At 41.2% G+C, this 21,123-nt stretch overlaps 1 protein-coding gene across 2 annotated transcripts in view; it reads left to right on the plus strand.

Annotated features, from left to right (window-relative positions):
* Positions 1 to 21,123, plus strand: part of BANP (BTG3 associated nuclear protein) — a gene marked incomplete in the record, with an annotated part of 130,249 nt that overhangs the window by 10,720 nt on the left and 98,406 nt on the right. For both annotated transcript variants that reach the window (NM_001173545.1, NM_001173546.1), the window contains 5 exon segments: positions 34 to 177; positions 2,592 to 2,598; positions 2,600 to 2,801; positions 16,423 to 16,545; positions 17,206 to 17,381. In NM_001173545.1, the coding sequence (NP_001167016.1) occupies positions 109 to 177; positions 2,592 to 2,598; positions 2,600 to 2,801; positions 16,423 to 16,545; positions 17,206 to 17,381 (577 nt within the window).

Raw genomic sequence — 21,123 nt, forward strand, 5'->3', positions numbered from 1 at the left:
GGGATTAATGCTCCTCTTGCTGCTGTTTTTCAGGGTTGCATGTCTCGTAAAACTGCTTCTTTGGGGGCCTGCAGTGGTGTTTGACTGGACATTGCAGCCTGGTTCTGAATGATGTCAGAACAGGATTTGGCAGATGTTGTTCAGATTGCCGTTGATGACTTGACTCCAGACAACCCAGGTACAGTATTACCCACTGACAAGGTGGAAATCACTCCTGAACGTTTATTTTTTTAGAAATCTAAAGTGCTTATTAAGACTGCCAGCTGAATTTAAACAGCTTTCTTTATATATCTTTAATACCCTTTGGATCAGATTATTACTCACGTATAGGTGAGTAAGTGTTGACAGAAATGAACAGTAACCACAGTTACAGAAAATATAAACTCTTATCAAAAAAACCTTCTGATGCAGAAGGAAAAAGTTTGCTTAGAAATGTTTCTCAAGAGCTGGAGGAGCAGCTGAGAGCCACCTGCCCCAGCCTGGCTGGGAACCTGCTGGGCAGGATTATCACCCACAGCACGGTCTGCATAGCCAACTATTTATTTGGGAAAGCCTGCAGCATTTTGTTAATCTGTTTTGGGGAAAAAACTATCTATTGCTGCCCTGCATAGAGTGGGGGAAATCCTGTGTTTGTTAGAACTTCATTAGCACTGCTTACGGTTTTGTAGAGTGTTGGGGTTTCAGAAGCCAGTGGATCTGTCGAAGCAGAACAGCTGATGTGGCAACTCTGCTTCCTCACGGTGAGTTCCTAATTGAAAAGAAATATCCAAGGTAACACCCAAGCTTTACACCCTCAGTGGGGCTGAAATTGTCTTAGATCTGGGTAATAATTTCTTGAGAAGTAGTAAGCTGTTGTCGTAATTTAACAGTTACTACCAAGCTTAACATCAAATAAGTAAACAAACAACAGAGAACCAACTCCTTTTCTATTTATGATTTAATTCCAGTTATCTGTAACAGGTATCTGTAACAGCTCTTGTAGTATGACCTATATCAAAGCTTATTTTTCATTCTGTCCACAACAGTGATGTACAGACGATCTTAGAGTACTCTAAACTCATGCTGGAGTAAATACCTCAGGATCCAACTTCCACCAGCTCTTATCAAAAACAACCAATCAAATTACCCCTCCAAAAGGTTACCCCAAATCTTTAACTCTGAACTCCATTGGTTACCCCATAAACCATATTCAAATTCTCAAAATATAACATGGGTAATCTGACCAGTAATGTTATTCTTAGTGTAGATAGACTGGATTAGATATCTTCATAGATATGTATATATCTACTTCTAGATAATAGGTAGATTATAGATCTATCTATATGATATAGATCTATATACTATGAGATATAGTATATAGAATTATAGATAATATATATCTTATCTTATAGTGTGGATAAGATGAATATGCCTATGGTCCTGCATACAGGTAACATCAGTGATGTAACATGACCTCTTACTCTCTCTCTCTCTCACTCTCTCTGAATATTTAGGTAATATGTATCTAAGATTAATATTTTCATCATCATTGCAACATGCAGCTACTTACAGCGTGTTTACAATTATTTCTTCAACTAACGACATTCTCCTGAGAGTTAAACTGTATTTGGTTCAGGCTCAGTTAGCCCAGCCTTCTCTGTGCTCGCAGAGCATCCCATGCTGACCTGGTGCCTCACCTCCTCTTGGGCATCCCTGCCCATGGCAAGGGGTTGGACCTGGGTAATCTTTGAGGTCCTTCCAACCCAAGGTGTTCTATGCTGCCCTTGCTGGTGTATTTTAGTCGTGTTTTTTGTCTTGGTGCTTAAGTGAATGAGGTGTATTTTGCTGCCGTATTTGTTCAATGGTTTGTGATTTGATATAGAAATTCTGTCGTCGAAAGTGGAGCTCTGTATTTAGAGCAGTGGGGCAGCAGCGCTGTAGAGCAACCGGATTAGCTGTGTAAATTGTAGCTGTGGGCCACAAGGTGGCGCGGTTGCCGTTTGCAGGGAAGCTCGTGTGCCGTTACCCTTCAGTAGCCTATATTTCCCCAAGGGAAACCGAGTGGAATATGCTTTCTTTTAAATCAAATTGCTTAGGAAAACAGATTTTATTTATTTGCTTTTCCTGACTTGCTGTTCAGGAGAAAACCAAAGTGAGCGGCGTTTATCATCTCTGAAGTGATTTGTGTTGAAATAATTTCCACTGTGATCATGTGAATTTATCTGTTTGGACAGGAAAAGAAATCTTAACTTTATCCAGAAAGATGCTTTCAGATGTTTATAATCCTTTTGTTTTTAAAGACTTTGAATGAAAGGCACTGGCATGTCATTCTAAATGATTTTGTGGCGTATGAAATCATACTAACAAAGTGCTTAGGTGCAAATGTGTTTGGCTTGGATGCTTTTGGCTTCTAAATAAGGAACTGGATGACTCTGAGAATGCTAAAATGCTCCTGGATGTCATCAGTTTTGTCCGTGGCTGAATTTAGTCACTAGGCACACTGCTAGTTCCTTTAGAGTTGTTTTCCAGTCACATTTATCTGAGCTTCCCTATGTGTATGTTGCTTGAAGATAAATGTGTAAGTTTTTAAAAGCAGTTTCTCTTGCATTCTCCCCTTTCTAGTCATTCCTGTGTTCCATTAATCAGACAATATGCCTGCGACTGGATAGCATTGAGGCAAAGTTGCTGGCTCTAGAGGCTACCTGTAAATCACTGGAAGAGAAGCTGGATCTTGTGATGAACAAACAGCACAGCCCCATCCAGGTCCCCATGGTGGCAGGTTCTCCTCTTGGCGCTACACAGACCTGCAATAAAGTACGATGGTAAGAAAATCATACAAATAATGCTTTGTAAAAATAACCTAAATCCCCTTCCCTGGCATCCAGCTCAGTGGTGTTCCATGCAGCTGTCAGGATCTCAGTGTGCTGCTTGTGAGTGTGGAATGAATTTCTCAAAGGTAACTTTTGTATCGATGTCATGATGTTACTTCCAGTTAGAGTAAGACTAATCCCATCACACTAATCCACGAGCAGTTTGCAACTGTTTCCACGTTTCATTTTGGCTTAAACGAGACAGATTCATCCATCTCTGGCAAAGTCACATCAGCTGTTTTAGATGGTTTTGAAAATTTGCTTTTATTTATTTATCTGGTTGCTTTGAGTTAATGAGTTCATCGTTCTGATTACTTCATGGTTTTATCAGCCAGAAATACAATGGAGATTGTTTCATGTGCTTGTTTTCTGAAGACTCTCGGTAGAACAGTATCTGTATTTGTTTTGGGGATAGGAATCTGAGATGGAGAATCTGTTGAATAATCGAATCCACCTTGATTAAGGGGCAGGCTTGCCCTGGAACACCTGTGAGCTGCCTGATGTGGTTCTAAATATCCTAAACATTGGTGTGCTTATCATGTAACCCTGGCTAACCATGGATGATCATGAGACTTCTTTGTGTAACAACTTTTCCATCACTGATAATATTATTCCTAGGAAAAACTTAATACTTCTCTATGTAGTTACTGTTTATTTTCTGTTGTAACTGTGTAACATCCATTGACAACTTTCTCATAATACCCTTGTAGTCAAAGTACACAAATGTAAATTGTCTTTTGTCAGGCTGATTTTCCACTTTCTGATCTTTTTCATCACCCATTCTGAACTTAATACTTGAAAAACACTTGGATAAGTTATGCTCAGTGCAGTGTTCTGGGTGCACTGCTTTAGAGCTCCACAAAAAACATTAATTTCTTTCTTTATGTTTTGAGGGCCATCCATCTGATAAGCAGACAAACACAAACTACTAACATTAGCCTTTTCCTATTATGCCACTACTTGCTCACTGATGTATTTTATTAACTTTTATTATTGATATTTCAATAATCAATATTTTAGGTTAAGGAATGTATCTCAAGCTCATAATCATGTTTTATTGTATCTTGCAGTTCATGCCTTTATGAGACAGGGTGAAATATAAGCTTGTTACCATAAGAAATGAATGTTTCCTGCCAGTGTTGCCACTCTAACAAAAGCACAGTTACCCATGGCTTGTCAACCAGCTGCTGGTAGAGCTGATTAAATAAACATGGGTTCTTCACCTGTGTTTGGAAATAAGGCTGTCAGAGTTTCAAAACTGAAAGAATGGAGGGCAAGGAGTGCTAGATCACACAGAGCTGTGTTGGGCCTTGAGAAGAGCCAAGGACAGCAGCAGCGTAACGCCGAGAGTTGGTCGTGGCGTTGTCCTGGTGCTGGGAGCTGTGTCCAGCTCTGTGCAGCATTAGCACAGCACTGCTTTCCCCTCCACGAAGTGATTACGTCTCTTCCTCTGTCTGCAACGTTTCCTGCCAATGTGGCCATTAGAAATACCTAATTACTTTTCTTTATGAGGTACCATGCTGCTCGAAAATCCCAGTAGCTGCTGAAAGCTTCTTGGCTAGCAGAGCTGGTGCGGTGCCTGATGGCCGTCAGAGTGGCAGCCCCACATGATAAGTCTGAAATGCAGCTTGTGCCCAGCCCTGAGATTTATAAGTTGATGAACGTGTGGTGTGACAGCACAGCTGAAATCTTCTACCCATGTTTTAAAGAAAATCTTTCATCTGAAAGGTTTCAGTCCAGAAGCAGCATTATTTTGGTTAGCATCTTTCCATTAATCATCTGAGTGAGTAAGCCCAAGTATAAATGGTTCAGGTTGATTGCTTTAGATAACACAGGAATTTGTTTTGGTTTCACAGAGCTCTCTCCCTCATTTGTTTTTCTGGATGCATTCTGCCAATGTTACGTTGTGCAATTCTGCTGTGTTCTTAAGGGTGTAATTTTTTTATTGCTGTTAAATTGAGGATAATGGTTTTTGAAATGTATTGATTTTGGAGAGGATTTATATTTAAAATTGGTATTTTCTTCATAGTCGTAAAAACATTTCCGATGAAATATGGAAATTCACATGTAAGCAGAGTTTCTCTCCTGTTCAGATCTTTCCTTTGAACCTTTGTCATGGTGAAGTTAAAATACAGACCATGTACATCTGGTTCTTTACCTTACGTGTTTGGGGCTAACCAAGTGGGGATACTGATCACCGAGGGTGGAGATAGAATTTCATGTATTTTTGCCTTTAATGGGAGAGTTAAATGGAACTGCAGAGTTTGGTGCAGTCAGTGTTGGTGTAAGGGCCTGGCATGGTGTCCTTGAGCAAGACCTGCTCAGGGGATGGATGTTGGCCAACTCAGGCTGCATGTGGCTGTCCTGGCTGCCATTCATGTCTGGTGGTGGTAGGTTCAGTCAGCTGGTTCTAGAACGCTGCACTTGTCTTTTTTTCTTCTGTCTTAAGGTATAAAAGAAGATTTTTATATGCAAAAGAGAAGGCTTGATGCGGTTGTGTACCAGATAGGGTGTAAGAACTTCTGTGTTTTAGTAGGTGTAGATCATTAACATGTTTGTGACCACTAAGATTAATGAAGGTATTGGTATAAAAACCAAATACCTGGAATTTTTCTTATGTATTTCTATGAATTACAACTCCTTTAGCCAACCTAATTTCATGTTATCAGGAGTCGAATGGCTTTTTCATTTTTGTTGCCTTTTTATCATAAGGATTGTTATTGATTTTAATGAAGTATCCAACAATACTAATCCAGGCTTTCAAAAAGAATAGTAATTCTTCAGTTCTTATCATTATATAGTGGCTGCTCAGACTCTGGGGAATGTAGTTAACCTCTTTTCCACATAGAATCATAGAATGGCCTGGGTTGAAAAAGACCACAGTGCTCATCCAGTTCCAACCCCCTGCTATGTGCAGGGTCGCCAACCAGCAGCCCAGGCTGCCCAGAGCCACATCCAGCCTGGCCTTGAATGCCTGCAGGGATGGGGCATCCACAGCCTCCTTGGGCAACCTGTTCAGTGCGTCACCACCCTCTGCGTGAAAAGACATAATTCATTAGGCAGTGTGAGCTACTATCTTAGTTGAATTTTTGGTTGTTTTTCTTTCCTTTTACAACGCTGATCTACTTTATCAGTGAATCATAAGCCTTTGGGGTAGTGAATATCTGGAACCAGAGGTAGGAGCTGACGGTCCCTCCCTGAACGTCTGAAGGCGCTCCATTTGCAGGTGGAATTTTTTCAGGTTGCCACAGTTTGAAACAAAGCACTTATTGAGGGCTATGGTGTCATGAAAGATGTATGGCATAGGGTTTATTTTCCAAGTTACAGGTACATTATTCTGCCTGCTGTGAGCCTGATCTCACACACTGAACATAGGGCTGGAAAAATATTTCTCCGGTTCCATGTTCAGCCCTGAAGACAACTCAACAGCCCTTTGTGTTGGAAAATATGTAAAATTAAGCCAGGTTCAAGGAAAAAAAGCAAAGTCTTGAGAAGACATTGCATTGTTTGGGATGGTGACCAGAACGTATTTGGAGAATGTTTGGGAAAAATTTGGAGTTGATCAGCTTTTCAGAAATTCTTGTCACTTTTTCTAAGCAAGCGCTGTGTGTTTCTCCATTGGGATGTCTGATGGTGGGGCCTCTTTCCAACAGAGTGTTCAGTGCAGCCCTTGAAGTCTGGGAGTGGCTGAGAAAAGCACAGATGAACGTCTGTCATGGTTTGGGTCTGGATGCTGTGCTATCAATCAACTAACCAACGTTCCCCCTTATTTTCTGTTGTCGGTCAGCGGTGTTGTGTGCAAACAAAGTTGTTTTAAATTAGCAGTTGGAGTGTCATACCTGCAGCTCCAGCCAGTAGGAGTTCTGTTTGTAATTAATGGGATTGTGTCATGAGGAACTGAGGGGGGCCATGCTGCCCTTGTGTTGAACGGCTTTGTGCACCAGTCCAGCCCGCAGGCGTTGCGCATGGGAAGGAAGATGGCAGATCTGTACCATTTCAGGTACACCCCCAATCAGGGGACACAGTCAATATTAACGAAATAATAATAGCAAAATAATTTTGGCATTTTGAAAAAAAAAAAAAAAAAAAACCCAAAAAATGAACAGCAAAAAACCAAACCATTTTAGACAAAGCTGAAGTTTCACTCAAGGAGCCAGGTCTTTGTAATTGTGTCGTTTGCCCCCAGATGCTATTACTGTGCCTCTTTTTTGGCTTCTGCTTTCAATTCTACCACCCCTTTTCCTTAAATCCCTCACAGCAAAGACATAACAGAGGGATGGGTTTCTTACACACCCGTTTTTGAGTATACAGACACACACACACAGTCATCAGTTTTCATGTGTGAGGTGTGAGCTCTGTGGTTTTCTTTAAGGAAGGAAATTAGCCACCTGCTCCTTACAACTCCGGCAAGCATTCAGCTGTGTTGTAGCCTGGAGGAATTGTTGTGGCTTGAAATACATAAATTAGCAGATTACATCCCCAAATAACTTGCTGAGGTGTAGTAGATGTGTTTGTCTGAAGATTAGCTTCTCTTAGATTGCAGTTCAACATCGGGAACTGAATTTAAGCAAAGACTGCAGTTCTGCAATGAGACGACAGCCCCCCGTCCCTGAGCTGCATAGTGTTGGCTTTTGGCTGCACTACGAGCGAAGTACTTAACGTCTGATTCCCTGAAAAGCACTGTAACCCTTTCCAGAATCTCCCGGACTGACAGAAGAACTCGTCAGCCTCAGCTTCCTTAGAGTGAATCTGCTCCTCAGTGGTAATCATTCCGTCTGACATCTTTTGAATGCACTGACACACACGTTTCAGTCACTGGTACACGCTGTAACTTCAGCAAACCTCTGTGATTCATTATACTTGGGGCTGACACATCCTTATATTAAAAATAGTTGAGGAACTCTCCTGACTCTGATTCTTATTGCAATTTGCTGTATCCGGCAAGATGTACAGCAGCCGTGCTGCGAGCAGTCATAACTCTTGTTTTGGACGCTTGTGCTGGAGACTTAGATAGCAAGAAATGAATGTTGTCCTGTAGGCTCTGTCTGTCTGGAAGTTTTGTTACAGACCATCAACAAGTGCTCCAAATTCCGTGCATCATTGATTTGTGTCCATTTTGTATTTAATCCCTCCACCACTGGGAGTTAAAATTCACGCGGGGCTGAGGAGAAGCGGTGCCTTGGATTGCTGAGGGTTGTGCAGCAGTGTTCTCGTTGGAATTGCACATTCCATTATTGTTGCATTAAGATATCGAGGAGCCAAACATGTAGGAATTTGTTGGTGGGATTTGATAAATTCAGGAACAATATATAACTTTCAGATAGCATTTAGGTTGAGAGCGTGAGGTCAGTTGTAGGATTAAAACAACAATGTAATACTAACGTTTCATCTGTTTTTTGGAGTCATGTGTATGGATGGAACTTAATCTATAGAACGTTTTGAGCTGACCAAGATTTGAACTGTGTTGATTCGTCCTTCCCAGCCCATATGTTTTTAACTTAGTGATTTCGGATGAAATACCCTTTATAACAGCACAGTGATTCAGATGATAAGGCAAGCATGGCTGATAACTTTTGCCTGGGAAATAGATGCAAAATAAGTGGATTTAAAAAAAAAAAGTAGTGGTTAAAACATGCTTAAAAAATTATCTAAAGATATGATTTGGAATTCTTAAAAGAAATAGAGTGGTAGCAAAGACTTTCAGCAATATACACTTACAGTCAAGTGCGAAGTACTGAATTTTCTTCCTGTCTCAGTCTTGCAGAGGCACTGCAGGTCTTAATTTTTGCCTGTTTACTGTGCTGTCATGCCATAAGCTTCCCGTTGCTACTCTTTGCCTGTGATCAACCCAGAGCCCTTTAAACTGAGAGGTGTAAAACGTGAACTAACTTGACTTGTTAACCACGTGTGAACGGGTATTTATTCCCTCTTAGCTAACATACAGGAACTTCGTTCTGCGTCTGACTCGAGTGACTCTGAAATGTACAGCATAAGAAGATGAAAGCAGTTGGATGAAGTCCCTGGTGGTGCAGTATGTCACTGTTCTCAGCTGCAAGCTAAGGAATGAGTGCTGAGCACACACAGAACTTGCCCCATGTGCCGAGATGTTTTAGGAGTGGACGTCCCTTAGTTGTAAGGATATCTGCTAATGAAAAAGGGAGGCGTAGGTGGGGACCAAAAAAGCTTTGAGTTCCGTGTCTGGGTTAGGGGGAACATTTACTAGTGTAATTAGTGTATGAAAAAAGCCATTTAAAACCAATTATAGAAGCATTAAAATGTAGGTTGACCTGTGCTGCTGTCAAATCTCATAAGATCATATTAGGTGACTTATGGAGAAAGCAGAACTTTTACCTCAATTCTGTGTCTCCATGAGCACAGCCAGCTATTGCATTTAAGAAATAAGAGTGGAGAGTACACCAATTGAAACTTGGTTCAGAGTAGGAGTGTTTGTATGGGTTGTGCTTCTTTCTCCCAGAGAAATGTTTGGAAAGAATTATTGTTTTTAATACAAGGGAACGACCATTGTAAAATGAGTGAAAATGATTATAAAGGTTTTATTTCAGTGCAACTCTGTGGAACTTCAGTATATTTGAAGCAGTGCAACGGCTCCTGGAAGCACGCATTGCGTGCTGTGTGTTTTCAGAAGTCATCTATCCAACCTAGTGAACAGAAGGGGGCAGAAAAGCCTCATGTATTGCTTTGTGCTCCAGGTTTGAGAATGTGTTTTTCATGTCGGTGTCTGGAGATGCTTAGAGTTGAGAAATTCAGCGTTAGGAGCACTCTCCATTGAAAGCATTGCTGTAATTTGGAGTGTTTCATTCCAAGGATACACTGAAAAGAAGGAGAGCACCTCATCAGGCACTGATTGCTGGCGGTAAATTTTCTTCTTCTTATGGAAAGGGCAGATGTTTAATGTCCACGTTGTGACTGAAAGTAACTTACATACCTGTTCACACCAGATTAATGCACCAGTAGTACTGCTTTTAAAGGCTGCAAAGCCCACTGGTCTTATTTATGTATGGAAAACGGTACATTAGCAGAGAGAGAACCTACGGTGGTTTTTGGAGAGCGCTGGTTTTACTTTGCACAAGCTGGGAAGGAGCTGCAGCTGGAGGCAGAGGGATGAGAAAGCCGTACATCCAGCGAGGGGTCGGCGAGGCTGGTGAGGCTGCACTGAGCCAGGCTTCCATCTGCCTCCCTTTGGCAGCAGATGTTATTTAACTGATACGTTTCCAAACGTCAGGAGCACACTTTGGAATCCAAATGTCTTTCCAAACGGAATTTTTTCCCCTTCAGTGGAACTGTGCATTTTTGCATATCTTCAGCTCGATCTCTTTGTTCCATATTAAAGGGTGGGGTATGAGAGAGGAAATCTGCTCCCAGTGTCTTTCAAAATGATATTATTTGTAGAAATACAGATATACGAAAGCTTCAGTACCTGCTCTCAGAGTAGCAGCATCGTCAAGCGAATGGGTAATTACGAGAAGCAAGAAAAACAGAAATAGACATTGAAAATCACGTCTGCACTGCTGCTGGGTGCTTTGGTTGTGCCTACAGAAACCTGGTGCTGTGATCGTGATGCTGAAGGCGGAGGTTGTCCGTCTAGTTATGATTCTCATGCAGAGATTCGAAATCAGAGGGAAGTTTGGAAAATGGTTTTCGTTGCAGACAACTGTGTCGTAATGGGGCACATTTTCCCCACTCTGAGGTGTCCTTCCTGGCCCTTTTGCCCACATCACCCCACCGACACTGTGTGCTCAGCTGCCCGCTGTGGTTGTGCTGCAGGTGGTTTCTATAACACGTATGGATGAGGCTTTTTTTTTTTTTCCTCTGGGCTTTTTTGCCTTTAGAAATAGAGCTGTTTGATATTTGGAGTAGAAGAGATGCATTTTATATTAGTTCTTGTTTCACTTCCACTGCTTTGTGCATTTGAAATTGAGGGGGGGGGGGAAAAATGTGCTTTTTGTTCTCTGCTTGGAACGTGCCTAGGAGAGGTGTCATCCCAGACTGGGAGTGTGTTTGCTAAGGAAAAAAGTGACATTTCACTGCAGTATGGAGCCACCACAATCTTCTCGTGAGTCTGCTCTGCTGTTCTGCACGTCTGTTACCAACCACGATAAATTACTGATGTACCTTTTGTGTTATCTTTGCTGTGATGTTTTTGAGTACATTTATCTGTAGAAAGGCTTGTGTTAGCCTGCTGATTGTAAGCCATGACCTGTTTTTCTGGTCTTTATGCACAAGTAGAAGACTAATGCTATTTCTGATTATAGTACTCTTTGCTGCTGATTGCGAGCTGACCCGGCTGTACTGTTTTATTGCTGCTTTTCTGTGTCTGCTTAGTCTAAAGCTCCTTCAAAGACCGTTTCCCTGTGCATTTAACTTCTACGGAGTTTCAGCTGTGTTCAGAATAAGAGAATTCGGTTTTAAAGTGAGAGTTCCTTTTGCACACATGCAGATATTGTAAAATCCATCAAGTGCTGAGCTGGGAAGCGGTGGTTCTGTAGGTCCCTTGTAGCAGTGTGTGGCTTTTAGTTAGATGGAGAACCCCTGCAAAAGGACGTTAGCATTTGTGAATGGTCACAGTTGGTCACACAAATGTGTTTGGCGTTTCTCAGAGCAGGATAATCCACAACAGATTGTCCTAAAAGGTTTTTAAGTCAGTTGGTAGAATTGATCCGAAAGCAGTAATTCATCTCTTCCTGATTGTCAGCCAACTCAGAGGCAGGTTCTGTAGGTAGGGCTGAGCACCATCAATCTGCGTAGATAGATATGTTACTTGGAGCATGCCTGGAGTTTATAGCGAGTTTCCAGCTCAAGTATTTTAAATCTTAAAACGCTAAGTGTGTTTTAATAAATGCTGCTTTTGCTTTATCTTTATTATAAATTAATTACAGCTTTCTCGGTGTTCAGATTCATGAATCTCTCTCCCGTGATGGTTGGTGTACTTTGGCTTGTCTTCGTACGAGACCTAATCATTAATGCTATCTTTATAATGTCTGCCTGTATGGGATATTCCAGATGCACAGAATCCAAAGATAATTTTGGGTAACTGAACTGTTACTGAAAGTGATGGATAGCACTGCTGCTTTTCTGGCAGTTGCCTATGGCTAGACGACTGCAGAGTTTAGGGGCATTAAAACTTTAACTGTTCAAGTGCCTGGCTTGCATGCTCTGTCCTATAGCAGGTGTTTTACTGTTCTGCTTGGTGAACAGCATTCACTTGCCACTCATTTAGCTGGTGGCAAGTTTGCTCCCTTCTAAACCTTAGGAGCTGCATGCATTCACTTATGTGCAAAGGAGGCTCAGAAATGGCCTGGACAGAGGACTGCCTTCTTTCTTTAACTGGTTGAGGACTGCTGTAAAGATTCCATTAACTATTTGTATTAGTATGTCCAGAAGGTTAGTTCTGTTACTTCCTTCTGTTTTGCTCTACTAAATGAAAGCTGAATGTGAGAGGAAGAGGGTGGGCAATGTCACAGTGGCAGAGTTCCTTTATGGCATTGATGGTGTTCTGTGTGATTGATGGGTTATTGGCAAGAAAGAAGGCGACAGAGTGATAGAATGATCCTATCTGACTGTCATTTTCCAGACTGAGAATTACCATTGGCAGCATTTGTCTTATGCAAAAGATAGAAAATTGTTGTGTATTTAAAAATAATAATAATAAAAAAACCAGAGGCTGGATGTACACGCTTGAAAATCATTATCAGGCATGTTTATTCTTTTAGAAATATTTTCTGCTGTAATTTAGCAGATTAATTAGTGACATTAAGAAGCATAACTCCCAAATATGAACCTATCGACAGGCATCGTGCTGTTAGAATACTTCTTTTTTTTTTTTTTACTAAGTTGTGTCCAAGAACAGACGAGTTGCAGAAGCAGTCTCTCCAAGTTCTAATGCTTATGGGGAAAGGAATATGTGAACATAAATGGAAACTACTGAAGCCCATGCAGCAGTGCTGGGTTTCCGAAGCACTCCCTCTGACCCCTCTTAATGCTTTCTTTCCATCATTTTCGTGAGTATGGTACTGGCAGCGCTGATAGAAAGAATTGCTTCATTTGGGATCTGGTAGCTGCCCTCCCTCTTCGTGATTTTTCTTTTCGTGCATAAAATAATTGTAATGATAAAAGTAATGATTACAGTAGATTCGTTTTCAGGATAAGGTGTACAGTTTGAAAACAGAAAGCAGAATAATCCACTGTGCGGGTCCAGCAGGCTATAATGGGATTGAACAGTTTTCTCTGTTGAATTCTTTAAGGCTGCCCCTTCTGTTTTGACTACATAAACGCCTTGTTTAAAGTTGTATAGGTTCAGCAGATTTCTTGTTGCTGTCTCCCTAAAATAAACAGTACTGAGAACAGACAATAGAACATCTCACAGGGAATGCACTGGGGAGCGCATTCCCATATCTGCAGGGAATCTTGTGCCCGCCCATGTTGCCTGTGTACAAACTGAGAGTGAAATCCTCCTGTTGGCAAGCATCCAGCCTCCCTTTTTGTATTGGTCCCAACTGTCATTTTGTTTTCCTTCCAGATAATTAGCTGCTCAGGTTTCACAGCATCAGCTCTTAGAACTTTCAGCCTCGTGATTCTTCGTGGTTGGAACTGATCAGCAGCTTCGGAGCGCTCTGATGTGCAGAGCATGGACCAGAATGATAGCTTCTGGGTTAACCTTCATGATGGTTTGAACAGGAAGGCAACCTCCTCCTCCTCTTCCTCCGTAGGTCAACTGCTTTTGGAAGCATCGTTCTTCAGGAATTAAGCATTGCATATTTAAAAACAATATATCTTTCTCCTTTAGGATCAAAGTAGAACAGAATGGGTTGTAGCAGAGTCTGTGTGTGTGTGTTAAATACAGAGCACAGAAAGATCTTTTATCCGCCGCCTCGTGATTCCTGGAAATGGACAAGAAGCTCCATTCAGTCATTTTGAAGCCAGATGTAGAGTTCCCACTCAGGTTAATCTCTGAGAAAGATCCATCAGTGGTTGCTGTGTGCTGTGCTGTGTTGGATGTTCCCAAACAGATGCTGTTCTCTACCGCAGTGCTTTGTGTGACTCAGTTTCCCTTCCAAACTGATTCTCTGAATCCTTGCCCCTCAGTAACAGCTCGTTTCCAAGTGCAGAGCAATCGATGGACAAGTTGGCAGTTGCTGTGACTGGTTACTAAGATTTTCCCTGTGTCTGTGGTGTCTGGTTTTGCCTTTGTGCTGTATGGCCAGGAAAAGAAGTGTCAGGAAAATGGTATGTTTAGTTAGTGGCTCCTCCCAAACAACCGTATGGTGGATTTTTCCTCTCAATAGTTTAATGTTTCCTAGTTAATAGGATAATGCTTAGAGAGGACCTGGTGTTTGTTGTAGGGGTAAATTAGGAGGGAAGAAAAACTTGTGGGTTTAATCTGTGAACTTGAACATACATTGATGCATTGAGGAGAGGGGTAAATCTGTGCTGATGATTCATGGTTAAGTGTTTCCTCATTCACCATGGCTTTCAATTAGGTGTATGCCCTCTGGCTTCATCTCCAGAGTGTCATCTTTAAAAATGAATGCTGTCTAAAAAAAAACCCAACCCAAACTTCCTTACTTTTAGTGCTAAGACTTTTTTTTTCAAATCAAAGCTCAATATGAGCCAAAACTTAGGGAGTTGATAAATGGAATTTTATTGAATTTATCTCTACAGCTGCAATTAATTATTCAGCGTTCATTAAAAACCAGCTTTGGTGAGTGAAATCTTAAAAAGGTACTCGTGAATGTTTGGGGGGAAAGATGGTGATAATAACATCCAATAGGAAGTATGAAATTTGTGGTTGCTTAAGCTGGCCTGTAAAAACCTCATCCATTTGGACGACTTGGGAGATGTAACAGGAACACATGGCTGCTGCTGGGCTGGGGCAGCTGCCAACGCTGCCACGTGTGAGTGTTTGATCAAATACTGGGTGGGTGTTTGGCCTTAAAGCTGGAGAAATAAAAGGCAGCTTCTTATTTAAATGGGAGAATGTAGTGTCTGGTGATGTGCATAGTTTCTCTTAATGAGATATCATGTTGAAAAGGTGACTGTGAAAGCATCGTAAACCTCTATACTCCAGATTGCAACTAAAATAAACCAGAAAATCCCAACCCGTTTATTGCTTAATAGAACTTGAACTTCGCATCGACATGAGAAGCCGTAGCACACTCTGTACTCGTCCATGATTAGACAAACATCTTCCAGAGCTTCCCGAGGTTTGAGTCCAACAGATCATTGGCAGTCCTCAAGGAATCCCATTTGTTACGAGCAACAGATAGGATTGCTGGAGTGGGGGAGCGGGGCATTAGGCCCTTGGACTTCTTGTTTCCAAAAACCCTATCAGCCACTTCAGCAGAGCCAAAGTTGAGGTCCATTTATTGTTTGCTCTTAGGACAGTTTCTTATCTCTTCGTTAGATCCCAACGATGGATATTGTAGCACTTAAAGTCTTACGAGCACAGATGAATATTCATGCAAGCGGGCGCTGTTACAGCTGAAATAAACAGAGTTGCTGTCATCACATTTGTTTAATTTGTTTGTCTTTCATATTTCTTTCAACAATTAGCCAAGGAATACAGTTAGGAAAAATAAATGGCCATCAGTTATGTTTGAGATGTTGGACAAGCAAAAACAACAGCGACTGTTTACTGTGTGAAGCAAAGAGAAAGGAGAAAGCCTCTTCTGTCACTGACACACAAACGTGTCTTCGGAGTTCTCTCTCCCCTTCAGTTCACCACGACCAAAAGCAGCTCCAACAGCAAAACGATGCCTTCTTTGTTCAGCAGATAGAGAAATAGTGTGGGAATAATGATGGTAATCTCAGAAACAAAATTAAATAGTAAACTGTGCATTGAAGAACTTACTATGTATTTACTTCTGTATTATATTGCAGACTTAGTGTTTTTTTTTTTAATGAGAGAGTTTCTCATTGCTGGTTTCTCCTTGCTCCATCCACCAACTGCTTTTCGGTTGTCTTAGATTTAATACAAGACGTAGTTTAGTCATGCTATTATTTAATGTTCTGCTCTGATGCCCTCAGTGCTGCTCTCACCTCCGTGCCCCTCAGAGCCCCCAGCCCTGGCCAACAATACATACTTTTAAACTAAGTCCCATAACTGATTCTGCTGTCTATATTTTCACGTTCTTTTTCTAGGCATTGTCCTACTAGCAAAGCTGCATTACCACGTAGGTTGGCTGTGGGAGCTCTGAAAATGCTCACTTCCAGGCTTCTCAAAACAAGAATTCGGTGACTCTGGAGCTGTGGTTTGCAGGCTTCCTCCTGTGTGTCTTGAGCTGATGGATTCTTTATCACTTTTCCAGGGGTCGTGGACTTGTATATAATTCCATTGAAGCCGTCTGTCCTCTGAAAGAGTTATGAGTGCTTAAAGTGATACAGATGTCAAGTGCAATGGATTACCAGCTTTAGCATTTGATACGTAACCGCGATATGGGGGAAAAACAGGGACTGCCTCTAAGCCGTGTTCTTTAAGTAGGCCATTGTGTTAAAGTAGTACTTTAAAGGCTTTCTCCTTTACATTCCCTTTTCCTCTCTGACTTTTGTCTTGTAGTGTTGTTCCCCAGACCACGGTAATACTGAACAACGACCGGCAGAATTCAATTGTAGCCAAGATGGTTGGGCAGGAGGAGCCCCTGAGCAGAGCAGCGGATTCTCTGGAAAACATCCTCAGCAAGTTAGTAGCAGTTCTGGGAATCCTCCCCCTTCACTCCCTCCTTTGACAGATCAGCAGCAGCCTGCAGCAATTCCCAATGACAGTGAGGGATGTTATAGGTAATGGTGGGAGGGGGCAAAGATAAAATAAATGCAAACGCTAAATGGATGCATCGGCCCTGCCTGGAGAAAGCCTGCGTTTGAAGGTACAGAGCACTGCTTTGCTGCTGGTGTGCAGAGGACATCTTAGAGTATCTGGGTTGAGTTCAGTGTTCGTTGAGAGATGACAACTGAAAGAGTTCCCATAGCTACGTATTTTTTTACATGGCTACATAATTGCTTGGGGACGTGCCAATATCCTGTATTTAATCAACTGAGTAAAGAATATGCAGCAGCCCAGTAAGGCTGTTAAACTTTGTACTATTGAGAGCGTAGTTAAAATTAAGTGGAGATAGAGGTTGTGGTTAGAAGATGTTCTTAATACATTTATATAAGCTATTGTAGTGAAACTTTATGTTTATTCTACTATTTTCCTTCCATTTCATTTTGCTGGATAGCCATTAGTTATAAACAGCAGATCGTTAGAGCAGTTTTCAGTTAGTGTTTCTAATTCCCTTATCGTGGTGGTTCTCCTGATCAAGGATTTTGTTTCCCCAAAGTTACATCCTTCTCTTTTCCATAGTGCTGTTCCTGGACGTAGGCAGAACACCATAGTGGTGAAGGTTCCAGGGCATGACGACAGTCACAACGAAGATGGAGAGAGTGGCTCTGAGGCCAGTGACTCAGTTTCCAACAGTGGACAATTAGGAAGCCAAAGCATTGGGAACAATGTCACCCTTATTACGCTGAACTCTGAAGGTATGCTGGTCTAAGACTACATGAGCAAAGTAGATGGGGGGGGGGGTGGAATGAACCTAAATTCAGCTGGAAGCTTCAGAACAGCAAGCATCAGATAGGAATGAATAATAAGCTGAGTGAATATATATTTATATATATATTCATATATATACTATTCATGTATATATATTATACACACACACACACACATATATATATATATATAAATCTATACTAGCTTTACAGGCAGATTAATTAAAGCTAATTAATAAATTTAAAATTTAATTACAGCTAATTAAAATTGCCTGTAAAATTTAAAATGTATGCCCCCTTATAGCAGTGTGGCTTTATATTTTAAACCTTTTTAATTAAGGCGTGCAACCTTCAGGATTTTCTATCACTGGGTTGTTTCAGGAAAACAAATGCCTTCTCTGGGAAATAGATCTACTGTTTCGTCTCAATTTGTTATGCCAACCCACTCCTTTAGTACTCACAAATGGAAAGTATTTATTTTAGCAACTCTAAACAGTTTTATAAGTAAATTCATATGGAAGACACTATTAGCAGAATAGTGGATATTGTTAGATTCTTCTGAAACAGATTTTTTTAGACACATGAATCACATTATCGAAGTCCAAGGATTTTAGATTAGCCTTATAAAGGTGCTCTATTTTACATGATTGGAAATATTGAAACACTGAATGTTAGTTGGCAATTTCAGTCACAAACAAATGGGGTGAGGGACACTGAGTTTTAGATGGAAATAACTTGTGATCAATTCTGTTATTTGTTGAGCTTGAAAATCTGACCTACTGAAAGTCTCATGCACCAAAGATTGTTTCTGACAATATTGTTCTGAAGCATTTGAACCTGAGATTCTTTAATTTTTTTTTGCTACCCATACAGTGTTTTGTAAAGATTCTTTGGGATCTGTCCTATGTGTACGTTGTGATAATGAGCTGCTCCTGAGGGACACTTCATACCGCTCAGTGGAGAATAAAAGGACACTTAGCTGTCTGAGGAATCCCTCTCAAAAAATGTTCAGATTGCAGATAGCGCTGAAATTTCCATATGAAAATACAAGCAGGAATGGGCTAGAAAATTAATTTTAAGTCTACATTAAGTAATTGTACTAGTTGTATAAGTTGCTTGTTGAACTCTTCCCAGATTAACTTCATCTTCATTCCTTTTTGGCTTCCACATGAGGAAATTTATTCTGTGCTTTCTGGAATCAGATAAATGTAGCATAACATCTCTGCTCCCTTAGATTAGGGAATATCTGGAAGTCTTCTGTGCTCAGGTTTTGGTCGATGTCTGATGACAAGGAAATCCTAAAATGTCCAGTTTCACAGGCTGTGTTCTAGATACCCATTTCTTCCAGATTGGTGTAACCAGTGGGAGGAAGGTCTGAGTCTTTTTAGTCAACTGAAAGCAGCAAGCAGAAGGCATCACTGATAATAGATTTGGCTCTGACTAACTTAACAATGCAAGGAGTAGAGATAGATCCTTAGTCTGTGGAATGCAAAGCCAGAACTCCTTGGCTATAGGAGCTGGCTGAACGCAACGTATGCTCACTGAGGTCTTTGGAAACAGCCTGTAGTTTGTTTTCCATACTGGAGTGCCAGTAAGGAGACCAGTAAAACACATTATATGCTGCTTTGGTGGAAACGGAGGGAAGGATGAAAAAGAAGGTTGTCAAATTCTGTTTGTTTATTCAGTTTTAATATGGCTGATAGGAAGGATGAATGGCACAAATGGAACTGATAAAATTGTTATGGTGCAGATGCTGTTCAGGGTAATGCAAATTATTACTCTGTATTGTTTCAGTGGAAATTGAAGTAAGTATTTTTAAATATAGGTTAGTTTTTTTTTACCCTGAAAATGTACGTTGTGGAATTTCTATGAAATCAGGCATACTTTGAGCATTCATGAGCAGAATCTGGTATGCACAACATCGTCGGAAAAGGCTGCATTTGTATCAGTATACAGCGTACGTATCACTCAGTATTTATAACAGGAACTCTTCTCTGAGCTTTCATTGCAGAGCTTTAAAGCTGCATGAGGTAGAAAACCTTACGCTACCAGAGAGGGAAAATACTTTGCATGCTCACACTTAGCATGTGTTGGCCCAGATTTGAAGTCAGGAAAGACTGAGAAATCTTCAGGTATTCTTATTTAGCAAATAAATGTCCCACGTAGAAATGGCGTGCTGCTGCAATGGCAGGGCTTGTGTATGAAGCATGCCCTTTGTGGGGTCTGTTCACATTTCATACAACTCTGTGTCCCCTATGTCAGGAGCAAAGTTTCTAGCATTAGGAGGGAGTTTGTTGTCTTACGCCCCTTTTGCCTTAGTGGTTTTGGCACGAATTTGCACAGACAAATGTGATGTTGGCCTTTTACACAGCTGTATATGTAAATCGTGAAGAAACGGCTAATCCATTAACATCCTCAGATCTGATTTTCTTCGGACCTTTAGAACAGTCATCCATTAAAAATCTCCTGGAGATTGATGAATGCTTGGAGAGATCAGATTAGTAATCCCCACGCTTACCTCTCATGCCCTCGTGGAGATGAGAGAGGACCTCTTGCACAGCAGGAATGCTAAGCAGCGCAGCCTGCAGTATGTCACAAATGAAATTATTAAGAAAGGAAGCAATGAAGAGTAATGGGTCTGCTCTGCAGACTTGTTTTCTTCAGCAGTAAATGGCAAAAGTTACAGTGCCCATCAGCTTGCTTTCATTGTCTGGAGCAGAATTCTGAATGGCTTTGAGTTGCTCAGAGGAGTCTGGGTTGGTCCTAAGATATGAGGGGATGAGAAAGGCAAACTTGAGCTCTTTTCCAGCATGCCTGCCATTTGTTGCCCTGTGTCTAGGGAGCAAAATGCATCTGTGTTCGTGGTGTGCCTTCAGCTGACACTGAGCACGGCCTTGAATTGTGGGGGGTTTCAGAACGCAGTGCACAGATGCATTGTTTGCTCTCTTCTGGCTGTCTCCAAAAGACATTTAATCCCACATGATAGTTTAGAAAGCATTCATTTTCATTATGTGTTTTCCTGAGGCGCTCTGTGCTTTTTCTTTAATCTGGAAGAAAACCGTGTTTAAACATTTTGGGGACTTTTGCTGCCTAATTTTTTTTGTTCTCAGTGTGGATTAAGCATCTTTTTCATTGAATGAACTAAGGAACGAACATTTATCACCAGGATGTGTTTAAAGTGGCTGTCATCAGTTGATGGATGTGCTCTTTGCTTTCTTTATGTCTGGTTAATTTTGACATGGATGTGTTTTTACAGTAGGTTTTGAATACAGCGTGTTCCCAGTTTGAACAAAGTTGTGCTTTTTGTATCTTGAACTTTCTAATGAGGCTTAAAGCCAATGAGCAGCTGATGAATGAAGAACGTTTTTAAGTTGTTGCCATCAGTAGATCCTCAGGAACTGCTCTGGAAATGGTTTGTCAGTACTAAGGGACGTGGTTTAGAGCGGAACTACTGGTGGTGGGTGGGTGGTTGGGCTTGGGTGATCTTGGAGGTCTTTTCCAGCCTTGGTGATCCTATGATTTGTGGTCATGAACATTTAGCTGTGTGTGCTGATAGCTTATCGTCCATTTAACTGATCAGAAGGTGTGCTGAGCTGTGTGACTTCAGGCACAGGCACCCTCCAACTTTGGAGTACGCAGAGGAAGTGACCTCCTTAATTCCATCGATGCAGTTCTGGAGGTGGAGAGGCTCCTCCAGTGTTGCTCTCCATGAAAACTCGGGTCCTCATAT

This window comes from Gallus gallus, chromosome 11 (assembly GCF_016699485.2).
Source record: "Gallus gallus isolate bGalGal1 chromosome 11, bGalGal1.mat.broiler.GRCg7b, whole genome shotgun sequence".
NCBI classification, from domain to species: domain Eukaryota; kingdom Metazoa; phylum Chordata; class Aves; order Galliformes; family Phasianidae; genus Gallus; species Gallus gallus.